At 44.1% G+C, this 21,720-nt stretch overlaps 1 protein-coding gene across 1 annotated transcript; it reads left to right on the forward strand.

The window, feature by feature from the left end:
- The first annotated feature begins 1,700 nt into the window (after nucleotides 1-1,700).
- Dydc1 (DPY30 domain containing 1) lies at nucleotides 1,701-15,879 on the forward strand. Its single transcript, XM_032919469.1, has 6 exons — nucleotides 1,701-1,848; nucleotides 2,290-2,391; nucleotides 7,002-7,091; nucleotides 10,647-10,700; nucleotides 11,634-11,738; nucleotides 15,850-15,879. Exons 1-6 carry the CDS (start codon nucleotides 1,702-1,704, stop codon nucleotides 15,877-15,879), a joined length of 528 nt encoding a protein of 175 aa, XP_032775360.1. The 5' UTR covers nucleotide 1,701.
- The last annotated feature ends 5,841 nt before the right edge of the window (nucleotides 15,880-21,720 follow it).

A 21,720-nucleotide genomic window follows, 5' to 3' on the forward strand; every position in this document is an offset into this window, starting at 1 on the left:
CCAGAGCCTAGAGTGCTACAGAGGGCGGAGCTGGAGAAGTGACCCAAGCCCTTAGGAGGAGCCCAGAAGATCATGTGTGACTCTGTCATTGGAACAAGAAGCTGTGAAGTTGAAGTTGCCTCGGACACCCCAAGATGTTAGAGACGTCAGAGCTGTGGGATACCTGCTAAGGAAAACTGCTAACAGGGAGTGGAACCAGCCCAGGGGAGAGAAGTTATTGTAGTCATCAAAGGAGTTGAATATCAGACTTGGAGACATGGAGTTTGGAGTTTGCTCAGCTGGTTTTTGGGTTTGCTTTGGTACTGTGCTGTGTGTATATGATCTGATTTTTTTTATTTTTATTTTTATAGGAGATTACAGTTAAGAAATTTCATGAACCTCAGTAGAGACTTCAAACTTGAGCTTTTAAACTTTGATGAAACTGTGACAGAGTATGAGGATTTTTGAAGTTGGATGAAATGTATTTGCTTTATTCTATGGCTAGGTATGGTCCCCGCAGGCTCATGTATTTGAACAAGCCTATGGGGGCAAGGGAGTGGAACGTGCTTGTCTGAATATGCTTGGCCCAGGGAGTGGCCTTGTTGGAGGAAGCGTGTCACTGTTGGGGCTGGGCTTGGAGAGCTTCCCCCTAAGCTACCTGAAACTGACAGTCTTCTTCTGGAGGCCTTCAGATCAAGATGGAGAACGCTCAGCTTCCTCCGAGCCATGCCTGCCCGGACACTGCCATGCTCCTGCCATGATTATCATAGAGTGAACCACTGAAAGTGTACGCCAACCCCGATTAAATGCTCCCCTTTGTAAGAGTTGCCTTGGTCATGGTGTTGCTTCACAGCAATGAAAACTCTGACTAATACAGAAGTTTATGAGTAACCCTTGCTGTTTATTGGGATTTGAACTGATATCCACGATTTTAAAGAGGAGATGGACAGTTTTTGTGATGTTTTATTGAAGTGCTTAGGAGAAGCATCTTAGAGTCACTAGAGTTATGACCCTGAAGTCAAGAAGTGAGCACAAACCCTTCATTAATCTGCCAGCCAAGAGCTCACGGCTGCTCAGTCAAGCTCTCTGAGTCTAGCGCCTTATCTGCCAGTTGCCTCGGATGGGGTAGGCATAAACTGGCACCAGCATTACTTAGCACAGTGCTATTAATAATGCTAATGTCTCATCCTGGTTTTGGGACTAAGCTGGAGAGCCTTTGGGATGTAGAAGCTAATATAACTATGACTACTGCTGAGTTGCCTCCCTTGATCACTCTCTGTTTATTTGCTTAGTTTTGGTTTTTCTTTCTTTCTTTTTTTTTTTAAGATTTATTCATTTATTATATATAAGTACACTGTAGCTGTTTTCAGATACACCAGAAGAGGGCATCAGATCCCATTACAGATGGTTGTGAGCCACCATGTGGTTGCTGGGAATTGAACTCATGACCTCTGGAAGAGCAGTCGGGTGCTCTTAACCACTGAGCCATCTCTCCAGCCCTAGTTTTGTTTTTTCAAGACAAGGTTTTTCTGTGTCACCCCGGCTGTCCTGGAACTCGCCCTGTAGGCCAGGCTGTCCATGCCTCTGTCTCTCTAGTGCTGGGATTAAAGATGTACGCCCCACTGACTTCCCTGCCTCCACTTTCCTTCGAACTCTGCCTACTCAGAACACTTTTGGCTATAATGAAAAACTTCTGTGGCTGGTTTTATTTAGGAGTTAGAAATGGAGTCAAGATACCTTCAGCAGTGCCTGGGGACCTGCCTAACTCAAGGTCTTGCGGAAGTTGCAAGAGTTCGCCCACTGGATCCCATTGAATATTTAGCCTTGTGGATTTATAAGTACAAGGAAAACGAGAGCATGGAGCAATTGGTAAATACGGGGCTCCTTTTAGAAGAGCACGACAATTGGTTCTTCTTGTCTGTGTTTCTGTATTCAATCTGTTTTTCTACTACAATATATAAAAGTGGAGAGGGGAGGAAACTGAAAGTTTGTTTTGATTTTCAATATTTTCTTCTCTGTGTTGTCTTTTTCTGTTGTGTTTGAATATGTCAAATATGTTGACATATTTATCTGTACACCTTTTCTCTTTCTGCTTTCTTTTTATTTATATTTATGGTATAATCTTAGTTTTGCGTTCTTCATTCAGCTAAAACCTAAAACTCCCCCAAAACCGTTGCATAGTTTCCAGGTGAATAGACCATCATTTGCTTAACAGACCTTCTAGTGCTTGTAATTGAGACGCTTCTGAGATCGCATTTACACACTTCTGGATCTCTGACTGTGTGCTGTTGCTTTCATGCCAATTGCTAGAGACAGAAAGAACTGATTGCGTTGGAGCACGAGAGAGAATTAGCTATGATGGAGCAGGAAATGATGGATCGACTCAAAGCAGAGGAACTCTTGTTTCAGCAGGTGAGACAAGAGGGAGGATGTGGCTGAAGTGAACATCGCCCTTGGTGAGTGAACCCACATCCTGAGGTACTGACGATCTCCGGCCACTTAGACATGGCTCTCCAGTATTCCGTTTCTCTTTCTGGAAAAGTCTATAGCATGAGATAATAGGACAACCCAGAGGGTGAGTTGGGGTGGAAGCCAAGGCAACAGTGAGGCCAAGGGACAGTAGCCAACAGCCCCACTGCTGGGCTGGTGCTCATTCTAAGGCCAGGCAATCTCTCTAGGAAGAGTGGGCAGGGTGGAGGGCGGTAGGTGAGGAGAGAGATAATGAGTGAGCATAGTCCTTTCACGGAGCTTGTGAGGGGACGAGCAGTGGGCTTTATTTTGGTTTAAGAACACACAGAGTACAATGAGTGACATTAGAAAATAGAAAAAAATAGTCTAGAGGCTCTGTCCACAGGCATGAGAGAAAATGGGCCTGGGAAACGAGTGGACGAGTGCTTCTTATTGTAGTTCAGGGACAGAGAATGGGTGGCCTCCGTTTTAGGTGGGTGTGTCAGCCGGTGACAAGTTAAAAGCAGACTTCACGCTACCGTCTCTATTGTCTGTACAAAGTAAGAACCAACCATGAACACACATGAAGAATAATGAAATAATATGGTACTAATGATAATTCTATTTTATTATTATTAAATAATACGGTAGGGGATGAAACAGTGGGCTGATCAAGCTTTACATGTTGAACATCTCTAACCTGAAAAAAAAAAAAATCCAAAAAATGTTCCTAAGCACGAAACTTTTTGTGAACTTACACAACGCCAAAAAGTGAGAAATCCCACACTGTTAATCTTTGTTTCACACAAAAATTATTAAAATATGGCATACAATTATTTTCAGGTAGAAGGCAAAATGTAACTGAATTTCATGTTGAGGCTTGGGTACCATACCTAAGGCATCTTTCTATTTTGATTTACATATTAAAGATATGTAAATATGTCAAAATTAAGAGATCTGGAGCAGATCTAGTCCGAAGCATCTCTGAAACAAAATCCTCAGCCTGCATGACGCCACGTTTCGAGACCGATATTCACAATAGTGCTGGTCCCTTGGCCCATCCTCCCCTAACAGCTTCTCCTGCTGGTCTGTGTCCTACTGAAGAGAAGCAGGGATCTCCGTAGTTCTCCTTCTCTGGGACAGTGAGTTCACGGGAAGATACTCCACTTCCTTTCACTTATCTCTTTTACCCTACTTGAATAAACGTTAGCAACACCAGAAAGTAAGCATTTTCCTAGCCGTGCTAGCCGTGCTAGCCGTGCTAGCCGTGCTAGCCGTGCTAGCCGGCAAAGCTGATCTGCTGTGCGTTGAAAGCGAAGCACTTCCTGTGCCAGGCATGCGGAAGGTACGGTGACATTCTACAAGGAGACTGCGGCTGGTTAAAGGCGTCGGTTTGGTGAGCAGAAACACATGAGAGGAGGAGGGCTGGCCCAGCAGAGAAGGCTTTCTCACCAAAAGTCTAATAATACAAACAAGCTGATTCTGCAGGGGACACGTCATTTCTTTGAATGTGGAAATCAACATTGTTTAAATGAACTCACACTGGCAAATGTCATTCTTGCTTTGACAACAAGTGAATTACTTAAATACTCAATATTTTTTGCAGGCTTGTTCTATGTTTTATGAAGAACTTTTGCTGTAATAAGAGAATCAATCTTAAAATTTCTTTCGTTCTTTTTTTTTTTTTTTTTTTTTTTTTTTTTTTTTTGAGATAGAGGTTTTCTGTGTAGCCCTAGAAGTCCTGGAATTCACTCTGTAAACCAGGGTGGCCTCGAATTCACGGAAATCAATTTGCCTCTGCCTCCCAAGTGCTGGGATTAAAGGCATGTACCACCACACCCTGCAACTTTTCTTTTTTTTTTTTTTTAACATTTACTTTTTTTTAAATTAAAAGAATACTATTACGAGTGTGCGATTTATGCAGGGGTGGGAACAGAATGCATACACACCACGGCCCACGTGCGGAGGTCAGAAGTCTGCATTGTGGAGTTGCTTCTGTTTTTCCCCCTTCAGACTGGTTATGGGGATTGAATTCAGGTCGGTAGGCTCGCTGACGGTGCTTTTACCCACTAAGCTGTCTGATGACCTTTGACCTTTGTCTTCGAGACTATTGGTGGGTGCCTCATCCGTGAATGACATTCACCGGTTCTTTTTTTTTTTTTTCCTTTTTTTAATCTTTATTAACTTGAGTATTTCTTACTTACATTTCGATTGTTATTCCTTTCCTGTTTTCCGGGCCAGCATTTTCCTGCCCCTCCCCCTCCCCTTCTATATGGGTGTTCCCTTCCCCCATTACCGCCCTCCCCCCAATAATCACGTTCACTGGGGGTTCAGTCTTGGCAGGACCAAGGGCTTCCCCTTCCATTGGTGCCCTTACTAGGCTATTCATTGCTACCTATGAGGTTGGAGCCCAGGGTCAGTCCATGTATACACTTTGGGTAGTGGCTTAGTCCCTGGAAGCTCTGGTTGCTTGGCATTGTTGTTCATATGGGGTCTCGAGCCCCTTCAAGCTCTTCCAGTCCTTTCTCTGATTCCTTCAATGGGGGTCCTGTTCTCAGTTCAGTGGTTTGCTGCTGGCATTCAACTATGTATTTGCTGTATTCTGGCTGTGTCTCTCAGGAGAGATCTACATCCGACTCCTGTTGGCCTGCACTTCTTTGCTTCATCCATCTTATCTAGTTTGGTGGCTGTATATGTATGGGCCACATGTGGGGCAGGCTCTGAATGGGTGTTCCTTCTGCCTCTGTTCTAAACTTTGCCCACTATTCCCTGCCAAGGGTATTCTTGTTCCCCTTTTAAAGAAGGAGTTAAGCATTTGCATTTTGGTCATCCTTCTTGAGTTTCATGTGTTCTGTGCATCTAGGATAATTCAAGCATTTGGGCTAATGGCCACTTATCAATGAGTGCATACCATGTGTGTTTTTCTGTGATTGGGTTACCTCACTCAGGATGATATTTTCCAGTTCCATCCATTTGCCTATGAATTTCATAAAGTCATTGTTTTTTTTTTTTTTTTTTTTTTTTTTTTTTTTTTCGAGCTGGGGACCGAACCCAGGGCCTTGCGCTTCCTAGGCAAGCGCTCTACCACTGAGCTAAATCCCCAAACCCCAAAAGTCATTGTTTTTGATAGCTGAGTAATATTCCAATGTGTAGATGTACCACATTTTCTGTATCCATTCCTCTGTTGAAGGGCATCTGGGTTCTTTCCAGCTTCTGGCTATTATAAATAAGGCTGCGATGAACATAGTGGAGCATGTGTCTTTGTTATATGTTGGAGCATCTTTTGGGTATATGCCCAAGAGAGGTATAGCTGGGTCCTCGGGTAGTTCAATGTCCAATTTTCTGAGGATCCTCCAGACTGATTTCCAGAATGGTTGTACCAGTGTGCAATCCCACCAACAATGGAGGAGTGTTCCTCTTTCTCCACATCCTCGCCAGCATCTGCTGTCCCCTGAGTTTTTGATCTTTGCCATTCTCACTCACCAGGTTCTTTTAGGGCAGTGTCAACCATGTTAAAGAAAACAAACTGTAGCTTGCTATTGAGGTAAGAAAACATTCCTGTCTCACTGTGTTTTCAAAGCGTGCCTTTCAACATCCTGGTCTTTTATTGTTTGTTTGCTTGCAACAGTGTCTCATTATATTAACCCAAATAAGCCTCCCATCCCAGATCCTCCTGTCCTAAGCTCCTAGAAGCTGGAATTATAAGTGTGTGTCACTGCACCTAGCTCCTTTGTTTGATTAGATGGTATCATTTTCTTTTAAAGATAACGCTGGAGCATAGTGATATTACAACATTTCAAACATGGTTAGTGTGCCGTGTTAGCTCTGATCCATCCCGCAGTGGTGCCACGGGCCTTCGTTGTGGCCGCTTTGCTCTTCTGTGGTCAGTGAAAAGCAGTCACAGACAATTCACAATTCAACGAGCCTAGCTACATTTCAATAAAACTTTATTTGGACATTCTGAAACTTGGGTGCTATATCCTTTTCGTGTATTTTGTATCGTTATTTTTCTTCCATCATGATTTCCCTTAACCGTCACAGGATATACACGATACGTTTGGCTTCTGAGCTGTAACCAAACAGGAGCAGTGTCTCCCTTGGTTGAAAGGCATTATTGGACATCTGTCTAGCATGACCTGATGGTGTGTGAGGACCAAGCACACTGTCAGTCAGTCCATTTCCAGATTCAGCTTCACGTTTATCAGATCGTTCTCTCTCGTCGTCATGCACTCAAGACTTATTGCGAGCGCTGCTTCCTGCCTTCAGCAATTAAAGAAGTGTCTTAGGGAAATCAATCATTGTAGAAGCTGAGAAGTATTTGACTGTAATAAGTTCTAGTTTCCTGAAACTTAGTTGGGGACTTAAAAGTGTGCCCTAAGCAGTTGTTGCGGTTCCAGGAATGTTAGCGCTAGAGTGGTAGAGGCAAGAGGATCGTTAGGAGCTAGAGTCCAGCCTGGACTATACAGGCAAGACCTGTCTAAGACAAAGAAGCAAACTGGAGGGGTAGAGCTGATGCGCAGCTATTAATCTGCTGTAACTGCCATATGATGTCAATGCTTGTGATTTTTCAGCAGCAGCTGGCATTCCAGTTGGAGTTGGAAATGCAAGAAAAAGAGAAACAAAAGACAGAAGATTTCAAGACAGAGCAAGAAAAATCCACTAAGGTAATCTGAAGCTCTGTCCCATGTCTGCTTGTGAGAAGCTTCTAGCCTCTTGAGGTTGTTACCTCCAGCCATGCCAGCAGAAAGACTGTAGGGTGCATATCCCAGAGCTCTGACTTCCATCAGCTATGGGATCAAGCCCCGGTCTTTCTGGCCGCTCTTCTGTTTAACGACAGTGGTTACAGCGTAGATAGGAGGACCATAGGGATCGCTCAGGAAGTGAGGACAGTCACACGTATGCCTTTGTGAGTCACAATGGTCTCTAGAGGGACTCAGCCAAAGGTTTTGTCAGGGACAGCTGTTGTTAATTATGGCAGCTGATTGGAAGGCACTTGGTAGATGAGATATGTAACTTTTCATCATGATGTTACATTTATCAAAAAAATAATTTACACCTAAAAAAAAATCTGTTCTCATGTTGATTTCCATGTCTCTTATGAAAATAAACAATGAAGTGAGTTAATTTTTAAAAACACCTATTTTCATTGGTAATAGTCTCTGATATCCTGAAAATGTGTCCCATATAGGCCAGAGTTCTGAATGACTGTCTATGGCTACTGTCTTCCCTATCCAAATGAAGCTCTCTTTATTGAACCCTCAATTAATACTGATATCAGAAGCAACTTTTATCAAATGTATTTGATATGTTTATTAATACATTAAATGAGGAAAAAGTCCATCATTTGAAACTTTTTTTTTTTTGAGACAGGGTTTCTCTGTGTAGTCCTTGCTGTCCTGGAATTTACTCTGTATACCAGGCTAGCCCAGTGCTTAGAGATCTCAGAGATCATGATTCTGCCTCCTGAGTCCTGGGATTAAAGACTGGGTGAACAACTCTTTAAAAACACTTAGGGTCAGGGTGAATTGAGTAAAAGAGGTGAGATGTTGAAGGGTGAATTCAAGTATCTGCATAACTTTACTATCCACATGCTGATCTGTTAGCTTGGGTAGCAGGAGCATTTTTGGGGGGTGTGCATAAGCTTACACATATCCAGCACACCGGAGGGTCACATGAACCAGGTATCAAGCCTGTGTGACCACAGAGCCAACACAACTCTAATACTTTGTGTCCATATTGGCTTAATGACCCTCATCTCCACCTTGGAAACACTTAATCACTGCTAAGAGTCCTTTCATGTCCCTTGTTCGGGCATATAGATGCACTATATAAAAACTATCATTCTCGAATGTATGAGGACTCCCGAGTTAGAAAGAGGCCAGTCAGGGATGCTTGCCTCAGACCCCTGGGAGCAAACATAAAGAGCTAAAGGGAACGTCTCCCCTGCTGCACCTTGCTGTTGATTTTAGCCTCTCTCCTGATGCTCTGGTTTATGGTAGAGGATGAGGGCCTTGGAATTTATTGGGTTCCAGAGAGTCATAAGTCGAAGCTCCCTGCATTACAGAGGAATGCATTCATTTTCTAGTTCAGTTAAAAGAACTTGGGGAAAAGGTAGTGTCAAACAGTCATCCGTATGGTTGAGGGTCGTGCTCTTGTAAGCTTATAAACAGCCTGGGGCTACTGCGTGGATGCAAGGTAATAGCTTCCTGGAAAAGCCAGGTATACTGATCCGTACTTTTGATCCTAGTATGCAGTGAGGCAGAGGAATCTCTGAGTTCAAGACCAGGCTGGTTCACATAGCTCAAGGACAGCCAGGACTACATGGTGAGACCCCATCTCAAAAAAGGTCAAAAGTAAAGAGGTGAAAACTTCCCAGAAAAGAAATGCAATCAGCATTGCAAAATAGTACCACATATATCTCTAGTAGGGTGGTCATATGCACAATCACAGATCGAGTCCTCTTCCAACTACCAAACTGCCTTAACCTGGCGAGAGTCATGTGACCTTGCTGAAGGTCATAGTGATGAAGAGAAGGATGCCATTCAGAAGTGGCCTTCCATGCTGGGCAAACATTTCCACTGCAGAGTCTAAGTGTTGCTAAGGACCTATGGAGACCACTTGGGCATGGTACGGTAGCTCGACAAGGTTAATTCATTTAGAAATATGCATTCCTTTCTTCCTTTATACCCAACTTCAAATTCTCTTTAAAAATCTTACTTAAGATGCTCTTTTAATATGGGTGTTTTTCATAGTTGTTAGAATGCTAGCTTCAGTTTTAATGTTTCAGCCCATCTTTAAAATTCATAATATTTATTAAGTCTTTAGAAATTTCATACAGTGTATCTCTTTTATACATTTCCCTTTTATTTTTAAGACTACAATGTAATCACATCATTTCTCTATTTTCTTTCCTCCAACCAAACCCTCCCATAGACTTCTCCTTATTTTCTTTCAAATTCATTGCCTTTTCCCATTAGTTAATTATTTCCCATTAATAATTAATTAATTAATATTTCCCATTAATAATTAATAATTTCCCATAATTCCCACATATGTATATATATTCCTGCTCTGTCTGTATTATGTAACTTTTGTACATGTTTTCAGGGCCTGGGCCCTGAATTTGGCCTTGGATAACTAGTGTGCTTTTCTCTGGGGAAGACCATTTCTCCTACTCCCAGTATTCCTTAGCTGCCTGTACTTCTTTGCGTAGGGTTACAGTCTCATCTGCTTTCCCTGTCTTCTTTGGCTATTGTTGTCCTTGTTCAGTTTGTGTTTGTGCAATCATGGCTGTGAGACTTCTGACATTACTAGGAGACATAGCCTCATAGCCAACTCCCTGATCCTTCGGTCCTTACAATCTTTTTGTCCCCTTGTTCATGTCCCCTGAGCCTTAGGTGCATGAGTTGTTTTGTAGACGCATTCATTGGAACTAGACTCCTCGATTCCGCAATTTAATTTAATGAGGTTTTATATTAATTTAATTTTAATGTGGTTTCCATTTAACTTAATGTGGTTTTCTGTAACAGTCTCTGCCTGTTGCTCAGAGAAGTTTAATGAGTTTCCTTAGATGAGCCCAAACATTTACATATGGGTTCAAGAACAAATATTTAGAGTGCTATTAGGAATTACATTGGTTTAGAAAAATGGTGGTTTAAGATCCGTGAATTCACTCAGCCCCAGTGGTTAGCTAGGTTTCCAGGACCAAGCAGGATGCCTCTCTTATTGATTAGATCTTAAGTCCCATTAGAGAGCTCTTGGTAACCACTAAGGTGTGTGAGCCACTACTGGACCATTGGGCTATCCTGCCCTGCTGGTCACTGTGGTTCATTGGCATCATAGCTGTCGCTCCTTTCCTATGGAAGCTTGCATGGTATCTTCTGGTACCATAAAAACTGGTCTCCAGGATAAAGTGTACTCAGGTCTCTTTCAGCCCAGGACTGTGTGTCTGAAGGGCATGAGATTTACCTTCCACCTCCGGTCTGCTCTGTTTTTAAAAAAGAATTGTGTTTAGTTATAAACAGTTATGCATATTTAGTAGGCAGTAATAAATTAAACTGTGATGCATTGTTTCGTGTGTACTGTATTCTGATGAGTCCTTGGAAAGTAACATTGCTTTTGCCATCAAACAGATCATAGTACTTTATAAAAACAGGACTTAAAAAGCTAAACATGGAACAGGAATGAACAATATCCAATGTTTTCTTGACCTTATGCAGGACACGCTGAGCACAGAGAGCATATTTAAGGGCGAGGAGGCCATGCCGTCAGAGGTGAGAGGGAAGACCTACTGTGCGTCCTGTGATAGCACGGCTAGGGGTAAGGAGGGCACGCAGTCAGAGGTCATGAGAGGGATGACCTACTGTGTGCCATCTGAAATGAACACATACCTTAAAACAGGGTTTTACTGCTGTGAACAGAGACTGTGACCAAGGCAACTCTTATAAGGACAACAATTAGTTGGGGCTGGCTTACAGGCTCAGAGGTTCTGTCCATTATCATCAAGGTGGGAGCATGGCAGCATCCAGGCAAGCACAGTACAGGAGGAGCTAAGAGTTCTACACCTTCATCTCAAGGCTGCTAGCAGAAAACTGGCTTCCAGACAGTTAGGATGAAGGTCTTAAAACCCACACCCATAGTCTCACACCTCCTCCAACAAGGCCATACCCTCTAATAGTGCCACTCCCAAGGATGAGCATATACAAACCATCACAAGTGGTTAAACTTTTAATAAGGGCCCTGTCGATATCAGAATGTCCCCATTCTGGTGGCATACACCTGTGATCCCAGTGCCTGAGGCTGGAAAGTTCTGATTCCTTCCATGCATGCCTAAAGCTTTAGTAAGACCCTGCCTTAATAAAACAAAAGCAAAACCAAAACCCCTTGAAAGTGACAGTCCATATGGGTACTTTAGCAATGTCACAGGGGTGCAGTGCCTTGAATTTGGGCACTCTGAATGCCACAGTGTCCTATTATGTTGCCCATAGGATTGCTTGCAAATTATATAGTTTGCGATTCCAAATGGATTTAAAAATAGCATTTAGCGATCCTTGCTAGAATTCTCATACCGTGGTAGGTGTGAGTCCGACCAACTGAAAGTGTTGATCTAAGTGTTTCATCCAGAAATTTCATTTCCAAGTCGAAAGGAAAGGATCATGTTCATTTTGAAGCTATGTGAAAGCAGAAAGTGAATTTTATCACTATAGGAATCGATGATGGACTCCGGCAAAACCCTAGCAGAAATCAGCGACCGGTATGGGGCGCCTAACCTGAGCCGAGTGGAAGAGCTGGATGAGCCAATGTTATCCGATGTAAGTACCACGATGCATCATCCCAAGACAGATCATTCTTCATGTTCATAAAGTCTAGTATGTATGGAATTGGTTGGCAAGTAATAGTTTTTCTTTATGCAAAGAAAGACCAAAAGTGCAGGCGCTAACCTGATTCTTTTTTTTTTTAGACCTTTATTTTATGTGTGTGGATATTTTGCTGGCATGTATGCATGTCCGTGTACCATACATGTACAGTGCCAGTGGAGGCCAGAGGAGGGTTCCAGATTTCCTAGGAAAGGTTTTGAGCTGTTGTATAGGTGCTGGGGTTGAAATCCAAGACCTCTCTAGCAGCCGGTGCTCTTAACTGCTGAGCCATTTCCCCAGCCTCATGGAACCAAAAATTTTTTTTTTAATTTTTATTTTTCGGAGCTGGGGACCGAACCCAGGGCCTTGCACTTGCTAGGCAAGCGCTCTACCACTGAGCTAAATCCCCAACCCCACGGAACCAAATTCTTAACCTGTGTTCTGCCTGTGAAGGAGGCAACGCCAGAACACCTCTGTCAATTTCCATGCACAGCTCTATAGCTTTCTATGCTTCTATCAATATATAATAATCCGTATTATATGTAATATATAATAATCTGTAATATATTTTACAGTTGAATTTTGAAAGCATCAGAACCTCTTAGAAATACATGTGTAAGGGAGTCGGGGGGAGGACAATGGCTGGAATGTTAATTAATAAAATAATAATAAAAAGACTACCAAGGTCACAAGGAAAAAAAAAGAGAAAAGAAATACATGTGTAAAAGAATTTTGTGAGCTATGCAATTCTTGAATTCACTAGGGAAAGGACCATTTTGGCTCTATGGCGGAAACTCTGCAAACACATAAATAGTTCAGTGTGAACAAGTGTGTTGTGGTATGTGAGTGCGTGTGTTCATTCATCAAGCATGTTGTGACGTCCATGTCAGGCAGTCGTGCCAGAGGGAGTAAGGAATAAGGCAGTTTTTACCTGCGGGTGTTGCCTGTTTAGAAGAGAAACGCAATCTGACCAGTATTAGGGGCTCCTCATGAAAATGATCAGGAAATCTACTATGCGTGCCAGTGTGGTTTATTGATGAGAGGGAGGCCTATGAATAACCGGGTCAGACCATCAGGGGGACTGTCCTGCCAGGAGAACATTGTGATGGCTAATTTTGGTTGTCAATGTGACATACCTGGAATTGAATTTTAATTTCTTCCACCAGATGAGCCTGTGGGGGCATTTTCTCGACTGCTAATTGATGTAGGAGAGCTACTGTAGGCCTGGGCTGAATAAGAAATAAGGAAAGTGAGGGAGTCAGCCAGCAAGTAGCGATCTTGTTAGGGTCTGAAGGAAGACCCCAGGCTCGAATATGTATGCAAAGAGTATGCAAAGACAAAGAGTGTTTATTCTGCAGAAATAACCAGCATGCGGAGGTCAACCATTCTTCAAAATGGCCACCTCAGAGGCGCTTCCAGTCCTTCTTAATGCAGGGCTAGAGGAATTTTCCAGAGGCACTAGGTAATCTCTAATGTGATCGGTAAGGGCCAAAGTGGTGACATTAGTAGAATTTTGATTGGCTGTTATGTTCTTCTCTATTTGGTGAGACCTTAGAGAGTTGGTTAGGTAATCTAAAATTTCATTGGTTGGGCGATGGGGGTGCTAAATGGACTGGTTTCTGATTGGCTTGTGCCAGGTGGTCTGCATTTCTATGTCATGACCGTTTAGCCACAAGATGAGTTACCCAAACCATACAAGGCTGCCCAGCATGGGGGGTCAATCCTGAGATGTTTCCCCATCCTCGTGGTTATCTCCCGGGTGTTCTTTGGATGGGGATTTTATGGAACTGGTGACCTATGATGTCGTTCCTGAGCCTGATGTCTCCCCTTCTGAAGCCAGGCCTGGTTCTGAAGTGGAGATGGTGGTGTCCTTTCAGTCTGGCCTGGTTCAAGTCATCTATGGCTTTTGCTTCAGTTCCTGCCCCAGCTTCACTCAGTGATGAGTTGTGACCTGGAAGCAAATGACCCTCCTCCTGCCATACTGCTTTGGCTGTGGTGTTTGTCACAGCAACAGAAAGAAAGCAAACTAGGACATCTTGCTGTTTCATTCTGTGGGTACTGAGAGGGTGGGATAGGAGAGGATGGAGCAAGCTGAAGGAGGATAGTTCTGGGAAGAAGTTAGGGACTGTCACTCAGTGGTGGGGAAAGGGAATTCCGAGGAAGAATTACAGGTGGACAACACAAGAGGAGTAAAAAGACTCAGGTAGGAGAGAGCAAAGAGCGGTCAGGAGACAGCAGGGGCCAGACCCTGAAAAGACTTATAATTCCTACTCGGGGCTTCCTCTGATGTTTACCTGCAGGCAGGGCAAGGAGGCCTATGTTTTCAGAGCTGCACTTTGGAAAGAGCATGTGGCAGCCACAGTGTGGGAGGAGAAAGGGAAGAAAGAGCTAAAGGAGCTAAGGGAAGGAACAAGGCCTGTACAGAGTGAGAAGGCCTGCGGGCTGAGTGGGGACCACTGGGACTTGCAATATTTAATAGCGTTTATCGGGAAGTAGAAGAAAAAGCTATTTTCAAGAGCTGTTCAGAAAGCGGGGCCAGAAGGACTTGGTGATAGAAAGCAGGGAGCTAAACCAATAAATAATGTCTTCCCTTTGAGCCTATGGGCCTCGGAGAAGGGGCTGTAAGAGACCAGGCAAAGAGACTTGGAACTAGAGACAGCAAGAAGCTGGCAAGAAGCCCTGTGCTTCTGGCATCACAGAGCTGGGAGAGTGGTGAGACTTAAAGGCGGGGGTGGGGGAGTGGAAAAGCCAGACCACGTCGGGGTTGGGCATGTTGGTGTGGGGCAATGGACCTTACCAGGGAACTTGGTAAGGTAGAGCAGGTCTGAGTCTCTGAGTGAAACTCAGGGTGCCCTGAAACACATGCCACACTTCCTACATATGGAAACAACGTGACCTGTGGTCATATAGGCCTGGAACAGACTTCTCTAGGCTAATGAAGGACCTAGAGGTACTGAGGAGTTAGCCAATAAGCTCCCCTTCACAGACATTTCTCCCTGCAAAGGGCATTTATCCATGCTAAGAGATTGTGCATATCCATGTTCCATGATGAACAGTCAGTAAACAGTTTTGCACCAAGGACTGTCTTTCATCTACCACCACCATGGGGAGCATGAAGAAGGCCTTGGCCTACAGAGCTGCACTGCCCAAGTCTCCTGTAGAAGGCCTCTCTGTGCTAAGGACAGTAGATGCTGAGCTAACCTGGAGCTCCCAGCCTCCACCCCAGCTAGACGCCATCCTCAGCCCGTGGGACCCCTCGTTGCAGTCCAGTGGACCCCTGATCCCTCATTTCTGAGTCCTCAGTGTGACTCTAGTGGAAACCAGATGTCTGGGGGTCAGAGAATACCCGCTTAGCTTCTCACATCTCAGACTGCATTTTCCTACCCCCAGAACAGTGTCTCGGTGCTTCCCCGAGGCCTGGGAAGTTATAACCGGAATAGACTTAAGTTTGGCTCATGAGATGGGGGAGAGGGAGCCGAGAAGGAAACCCAGCCTTTTTCCCTGAGCAGCTGAGCTGTGAGTGTTATCATTGGGTGAACTGGTGGACATTAGAAAAGGAAGTAGGGCTTTTGCACAGGGAGGCTTTAGCCATGGAGATGCTGAATTTCAGGCGATGATGAGATGAACCACTTCATGCTCTGGTAGGGATAGGAGGGCCATACAGAAGATACAATTTTAGTAGCCAAGGGTATGTGTGTTAACTGAGATTGAGGAAGCACAGCGTTGAGGAGAGTGCAGAGTGGGAAGGCCTGAGGTCTAGGTAGGAAGAAACCATTAGGAATTCCCAGACCCTTAAAGGCCAAGGTTCATTATCAACAGGACAAGGCTTATGTTACCCATATGGGGTGGCCCTGGAAAAGGAGGGTCTCTCAAGAAGGATGAGAAAGGTGTGGCTAGGACATTCTTTGCAACATCATTTGTAATTATATACTACACTGGTACTCTTTGAAATCACCTGGAACTCAAACAGCTACCTTTATAGGTTCACGCTGACATTATTTAAGCTTGATTTTCATTGTCTTGCGTCTTTTCATTGTAGTAAGGTTTATTTACCTTGTATTTTCAGATTGCCTTAAACATCGATCAAGATCTGTAGGACCAACCAACTGAAAAGAAATATTTTCTACCTGCCTCAAACTTCAAATCACAAGGACCCTAAGCATGTATTTTTCTCCTTCCAAACTTGAACTCTAACCCCCCATACCCATTAATTTTATAAACAGGCTTCAAGTGTATCCTTAAAATAAAGTTTAGATATCTCAATACAAATTAGTTTCTTATGATACATTGAGGGAGTATGACAGAATTTGTTGAAGCAACGAAAAGAGGCAAGAGATGAGCCAAAAGAATATACACCTCTATGAAGAACAAGATTGCATGGAAAGTTCTAGAAACTACTACTGTACAGAGGACGGCGGTCTCAAGAGTTTCTACAAGCCTCAGATATGGCCCCTCCTTTGAGATTGAACTGCAAAGTATTTTCCAGATTGCTGGCAGATGGAGCCCCAGAGAACATTCAAACTCCCATGACGTAGCCAGGATTGGAGGGAGTATTTTCCCCATTACTCTGGAGGTGTGGGGTCAAGAGGAGCTTGGCTCAGCCACCCCCACTGGAGAACAGATGTGGGGGGTTCCTTTTCTTCACTCTGTGCAGCTGGGTAGCCAGGTCTTGTCTGTCTATTCAGGGCTTGTGAAATGAGTGTTCACACAGAGACAGTGCAGCGGGAAACAGTGTTGGAGAACCTGGGGAGTTCTTTTTCCTGATCAGCCAGTAGGCACAGGCAGCAGGGCGCACTGGTCAGACAGATCTTTGATACCTATAAAGTTTCAGTATGTACCTAGGGATCTTGGGAGAACTCCCTTTACAGAACTCTTCTAAATCCAAGATTATGGTGTGAGTTTTCAGTTCTTCAAGACATGGGCATTGGGGCTGGAGAGATGGCTTAGCAGGGGCACTGACTGCTCTTCCTAGATGACCGGGGTTCAAATCCCAGCACCCATGTTGGCAGCTCTGTCTGTAACCGTGAGATCCGACACTCTCACATAGATATACATGCAGGCAAAATACCAATGCACATACAATAAAGGTAAATAAATAAATAAATAAATAAATAAATAAATAAATAAATAAGGGTATTAAAACCACAAACGCTAGAAAGAAAACTTTTGCTTTTAAATATGATTTTGTATATAATATCCTTTTCCTAAGTAAGTAGAGACTTTTTCTGGATTTTAAAAACTTTAATTTCTTGTGTGTGTGTGTGTGTGTGTGTGTGTGTGTGTGTGTGTGTGTGTGTACGGCAGATGCATGTGTGCCATGATGTACATGTGGAGGTCAGAACAATATAGGGAGTTGATTTTTTCCTCCACATTGTTAGGCAGGGCCTCTTTTTGGGCTGTATATTCCAAGCTAGCTGTCTTACGAGCTTCTGGGTAATTCTCCTGTTTCTACCTCCTACCACGTAGTGTAAGGAGTGCTGTGAGACACATACCAGCACATCTGGCTGTTTTATCTGGCTCCTATAGTAAGCAATTTTATCCACCGAGCCTCTCCATCACCTTGGTTTTCTTTTAATTGATGTTCATTTTCATGGGTTTATGATCTTTAATTGATCTGATATCCTTCAGTTTATGATGGTGGTGGTGGTGGTAGTGTGTATGTGTGTGCTTGTAGAGTTTAGAAGTTAGCTTTGAGGGCTGGAGAGTGGCTCAGTGGTTAATAGCACAGGCTGCTCTTCCAGAGGTCCTGAGTTCAAATCCCAGCAACCACATGGTGGCTCACAACCATCTGTAATGAGATCTGATGCCCTCTTCTGGTGTGTCTGGAGACAGCTACAGTGTACTCATATATAATAAATAAATATTTTTTAAAAAAAGAAGTTAGCTTTGAGATCTTCCTTTTTCTCTAGTTTCTTTTTTCTTTTGAAACAGATTCTCTCCAATGAACCTGGAGTTCACCTCTTGGCTAGACTGTCTGGTCAGTGAGCATTCAAGATCCAGTGATGTTACAGGCTTGTGCATTCACATTTGACTTCTAGGTGGGTGATGACATATCTAAACGCAGGTCCTCGCATTTGTACTGAACCATTTCTCTAGCCCCAATATTATTATAAAACTGTCGGAACTGGAGAGATGGCCCAGCAACAATTAAGAATGCAGATTGCCCTTGCAGAGGACCCACATTTGGCTCCAAGCACACAAATCAAGAGCTCAGAGATTTTTCCTGTTGTTCCTTGGCCTGGAGAGTGGGATAGGAGGCACCTATCCAGGAACGTTGGAACTGACATAATGGTTACATTTGCCAGGAGGCTGGCTGCTAACCCGCATAACTCATGCATACATGGCACACTGTCCCAAAGCTTCCTACACATTGAAAAAGACAGATATATAGATGCCTGGAAGCAGTGACTAAAAAGTGAAAGCAGAAACTTTTGAAAAAAAAATCCTGGAACCCAGATATTAAGACTTCATTAAACTGTACTTGTTTCTGGTTGTGTGGCTGTAATACTGCTTGTGACCACTAGATGTCGCAACGATTCAATTCAACCAGAGCGGCTCCTTGCCTTACAGCTCAACAAATCCACAATTAGTATGGCCATCCCGTCAACCATGATCATTCTCCAACTTAAACATGCTGGGGAGACTTCCTTTACGTCTATAGCTAGACAAAATCATTTAAAGCCAATGTTACAATGAAGTGTTTAATACTTGGGAGGTTTGTTGCGTGTTGCACAGAAAGTGAACAGAGTGGGTGAACAGGTTCCTAACCCACAGAGCTGAAGGAACCGTGGTCTTGAGGATGGTTAAGGCATCTCGCTAAAATCGCCTGCAGTAGCTATGGTGACATAATCATGAATTCCTCCCTTTCCTGATGAGACTCAAGAACAGGAGGCAGAAGGCACAAGGGCTGGCTTAGCAGGTACAGTGTTTGTTTGGGGAGACACCAAGCATTGACTACACCATTAGTTTCTTCTTTCGATGTCGTTTCTTTGTGGTAAATCAAGAGCATCTGGCGTCCGCCTGTCCGGTCCTGTAAACCTGTGCTGTGTACCTCTTCTAACTTGTGTGCTCTTGGATGAGGATACCGGGTACCTCTGCCAGCTCCCTCGTGAGCTTTCTTGGAGCCTCTGCTCCCACTCTGTGACTCTTCAGCCTCCGTCCCAAGGAGCTTGTGAAGATCTTTATCAATGCCCCGTTCTGGACGTCTCCTGACTAACTCTCAGCCTGAGTCACACATTTCTCTGTCCCACGGCACAGGCGACATTGAGCCTGTTTCCTCACAACGCCTTCCTCCTCCCCTCCCCTCCCCTCCCCCTCCCCCTCCCCTCCCCTCAGAAACCTTTAAGATTAGAAACTTTGCCAGGCAAAGGGGAAACTGATATTACTTACTCCAAACTCCTGCCACCCTGTTTGCCAAGGCACTAATAAATCTCTTACCTTGAGGATAACCCTAACCGTTGAATATGTTTTTTAATTGCTTTCCCAAAGGCCGCCAGTGTGACTTCTCCTGATGCTTCTGCAGCAGTTTGGACGGCAGAACATTAATCCTATTCGACAATTCTGGTGGCTTTCGGTTAGATTTGATCGTGTCCAATGGCCCGGGCAACCATTTGTTGTAAATAGGATGCTTTGAAGAAAGCTCTCGCACCTTGGTCCGTTGGTTGAATGAGTGCAGTCACAGTCGGTAAACACAGCCTTCAAACTAGTCACCAGTGTGGATGGCGCCCACGTACTTTGGATACCCATAAGATCAAAAGACTCTTGAAAGTCATGCTATTTCAGTCTGTAGAATGCTCTTGCCTGTAGGATAAAGTAGTCCAAAGACTGGTCTTCAGACAATGCTGCCATTACCCAGACTTTCTTTCTTTCTTTTTTTTTTTTTTTTAAGATTTATTTATTTATATGTAAGTACACTGTCCCTGTCTTCAGACACACCAGAAGAGGGCATCAGATCTCATTACAGATTGTTGTGAGTCACCATGTGGTTGCTGGGATTTGAACTCAGGACCTCTGGAAGAGCAGACAAAGCTCTTAACCACTGAGCCATCTTTCCAGCCCTTACCCAGACTTTCTTGTTCTGCTGATAACAAGTGGGAAACAAGTGTGCTTGCTGGCAGCTTTGAATAGTCCAGGCTTCTCTAGCTGTCAGCAAAGGGCTTTCGTTTGAACCCTGCAGCATCTCCCGCCCAGAGCAGCATCCCAGAGTCTTAGAATGCATAGGCTCAATGCCTCCAAGACAGGTTCATTTCATCAACATTAAGCAGTTGTTACATTTTTTTCCTCAACCATAGAAACCCCATGCAGCTCCCCCTCCTGGGTCCTTCAGATTTAAAAATTATGATGTTCCAACTCCCACTCAGTAAGTCTGGGCTGGGACTGAAAACCTTACAGTCTTTTCTGCCTTTCCTTTATTTTATTTGTTTATTTAGGAAGGGTCTCATGTGGCCTTGACCTCCCAGTTCTCCTGCGTCAAGCACGGCACCCTGATTGAAATTTGTATTGCTACCAAATTTCCAGGCACTCTAGGGTACACAAGGGAGCCTTGTGAAAGCCTTGGGCATAGGTCAGGTCCGTTCCCAGGATCCTAGAGAGCATCGCATTGCTTTCCAAAGTAGCCAAAGAATTCACACTGCGCTCTCAGCTGGGCATGGGGGTCCCTATTGCGCTATTGCGGTCCTCCTTTCTGGTACCCAGGAATGTTTCGCTCCTACCGTCCCCCCACCGCAGAAGCGCACTTCACAGTTTCTTTGTGGTTTCATTTGCATTTTCTTCTATTGCGTGTAAGATGACATCCTTCCCTGTTTACTGCTGATTGATTTGCGCCTCCAGGGGCCACATGGTCCGTGTTTGCTTACACACCGTATTGATTTGTCTGTGTCTAGCTTATTGATTTTTCTTGTTGAATGTATGTTGGGAAACCACTCAGGTGGTAGACTGACTTCACCTGCCTTACTGTGCTTACTGTTTGGGAAAAGCATTTGGTTTTATTTTACTTAAATACTCCATTTATGTCTTCCCCCATTTCCATAAATAATTTTTCAAATCTTCTAGGATGGGTGGGTCACTTGGCCAAAGGATTATCTTTTCAAGTTTATTCTAATCCAAGCTGACTAGGAATCAAACTTACAATGTAAAGGTGTGGTAAAGTGTACTGTTAGCGGTTATACAGAAGAAAAGGATTCTGGTTCCCGACTCGAACGGTGACAAATGGATTTGAGGCACTGAGGCCGAGCCTGTCTGCTGCTGCTCCAACAGGTCAACCCACCCCGAGATTTTTTTGAATCCCAAAGTACAAGTTAGTGTGGGAGGATTCACAGCTGGGAGGCACACGGACTGACTTTCCATGCCGTGAGACTGACCATGGTTGGTGGACAGATTTTATGAGTCACAAGAAATGTTTACATGCTCCAAAATAACTTCCGTGTGACCATTCTGCCCAACGAGGTATTTATTTGCGTCAGTCCCGTTTTGAAATTCAGCTACCTCTGGTATTATGGTGCCTTCCTTTAAAAGGAAGAAAACATGTACTATGATCCAGATATGATGCAAGAGTCTACATGATCTGGGCTCTGTCGCTAGTGTCTGTGTTTTATAGAGGCAGAGGTGCAAGTTCAGAGAGCATGGACTGGAGAGAAAAAGAGAGGAGTGTAACAGACATGGCCTGCTGGAGACCACTGAAAGCAGGGCAGAGCCCCGGGGAAAGCATGAAAAGGCTACCTCTGGTGGGAATGTAGATGGTGGACACAGTGCTAGCTGGCCTCTGGCCCACGGGGCAGGATCTGAATCCAGTCCAAGGGCTGCTGTTACTTTACCCTTCCTGATGTAATAGGTGATCATTATTAATCAGAAGCCACGGGTAGAACTCCAGCACTTACGGGACAAACACAAAAGCGCCAGGAGTTCAAGGCCAGCGTCAGCTACACAGGGGTCTGGGGCC

The sequence above is a fragment of the Rattus rattus genome, chromosome 13 (genome assembly GCF_011064425.1).
Source record: "Rattus rattus isolate New Zealand chromosome 13, Rrattus_CSIRO_v1, whole genome shotgun sequence".
NCBI classification, from domain to species: domain Eukaryota; kingdom Metazoa; phylum Chordata; class Mammalia; order Rodentia; family Muridae; genus Rattus; species Rattus rattus.

Coding starts and splice junctions, on each gene's coding strand:
- Dydc1 (XM_032919469.1), top strand. CDS start 1,702: ATGGAGTCAAGATACCTTCAGCAGTGCCTGGGGACCTGCCTAACTCAA. Junction 1,849..2,289: donor ACGAGAGCATGGAGCAATTG/GTAAATACGGGG, acceptor GCCAATTGCTAG/AGACAGAAAGAACTGATTGC. Junction 11,739..15,849: donor ATGAGCCAATGTTATCCGAT/GTAAGTACCACG, acceptor TTGTATTTTCAG/ATTGCCTTAAACATCGATCA.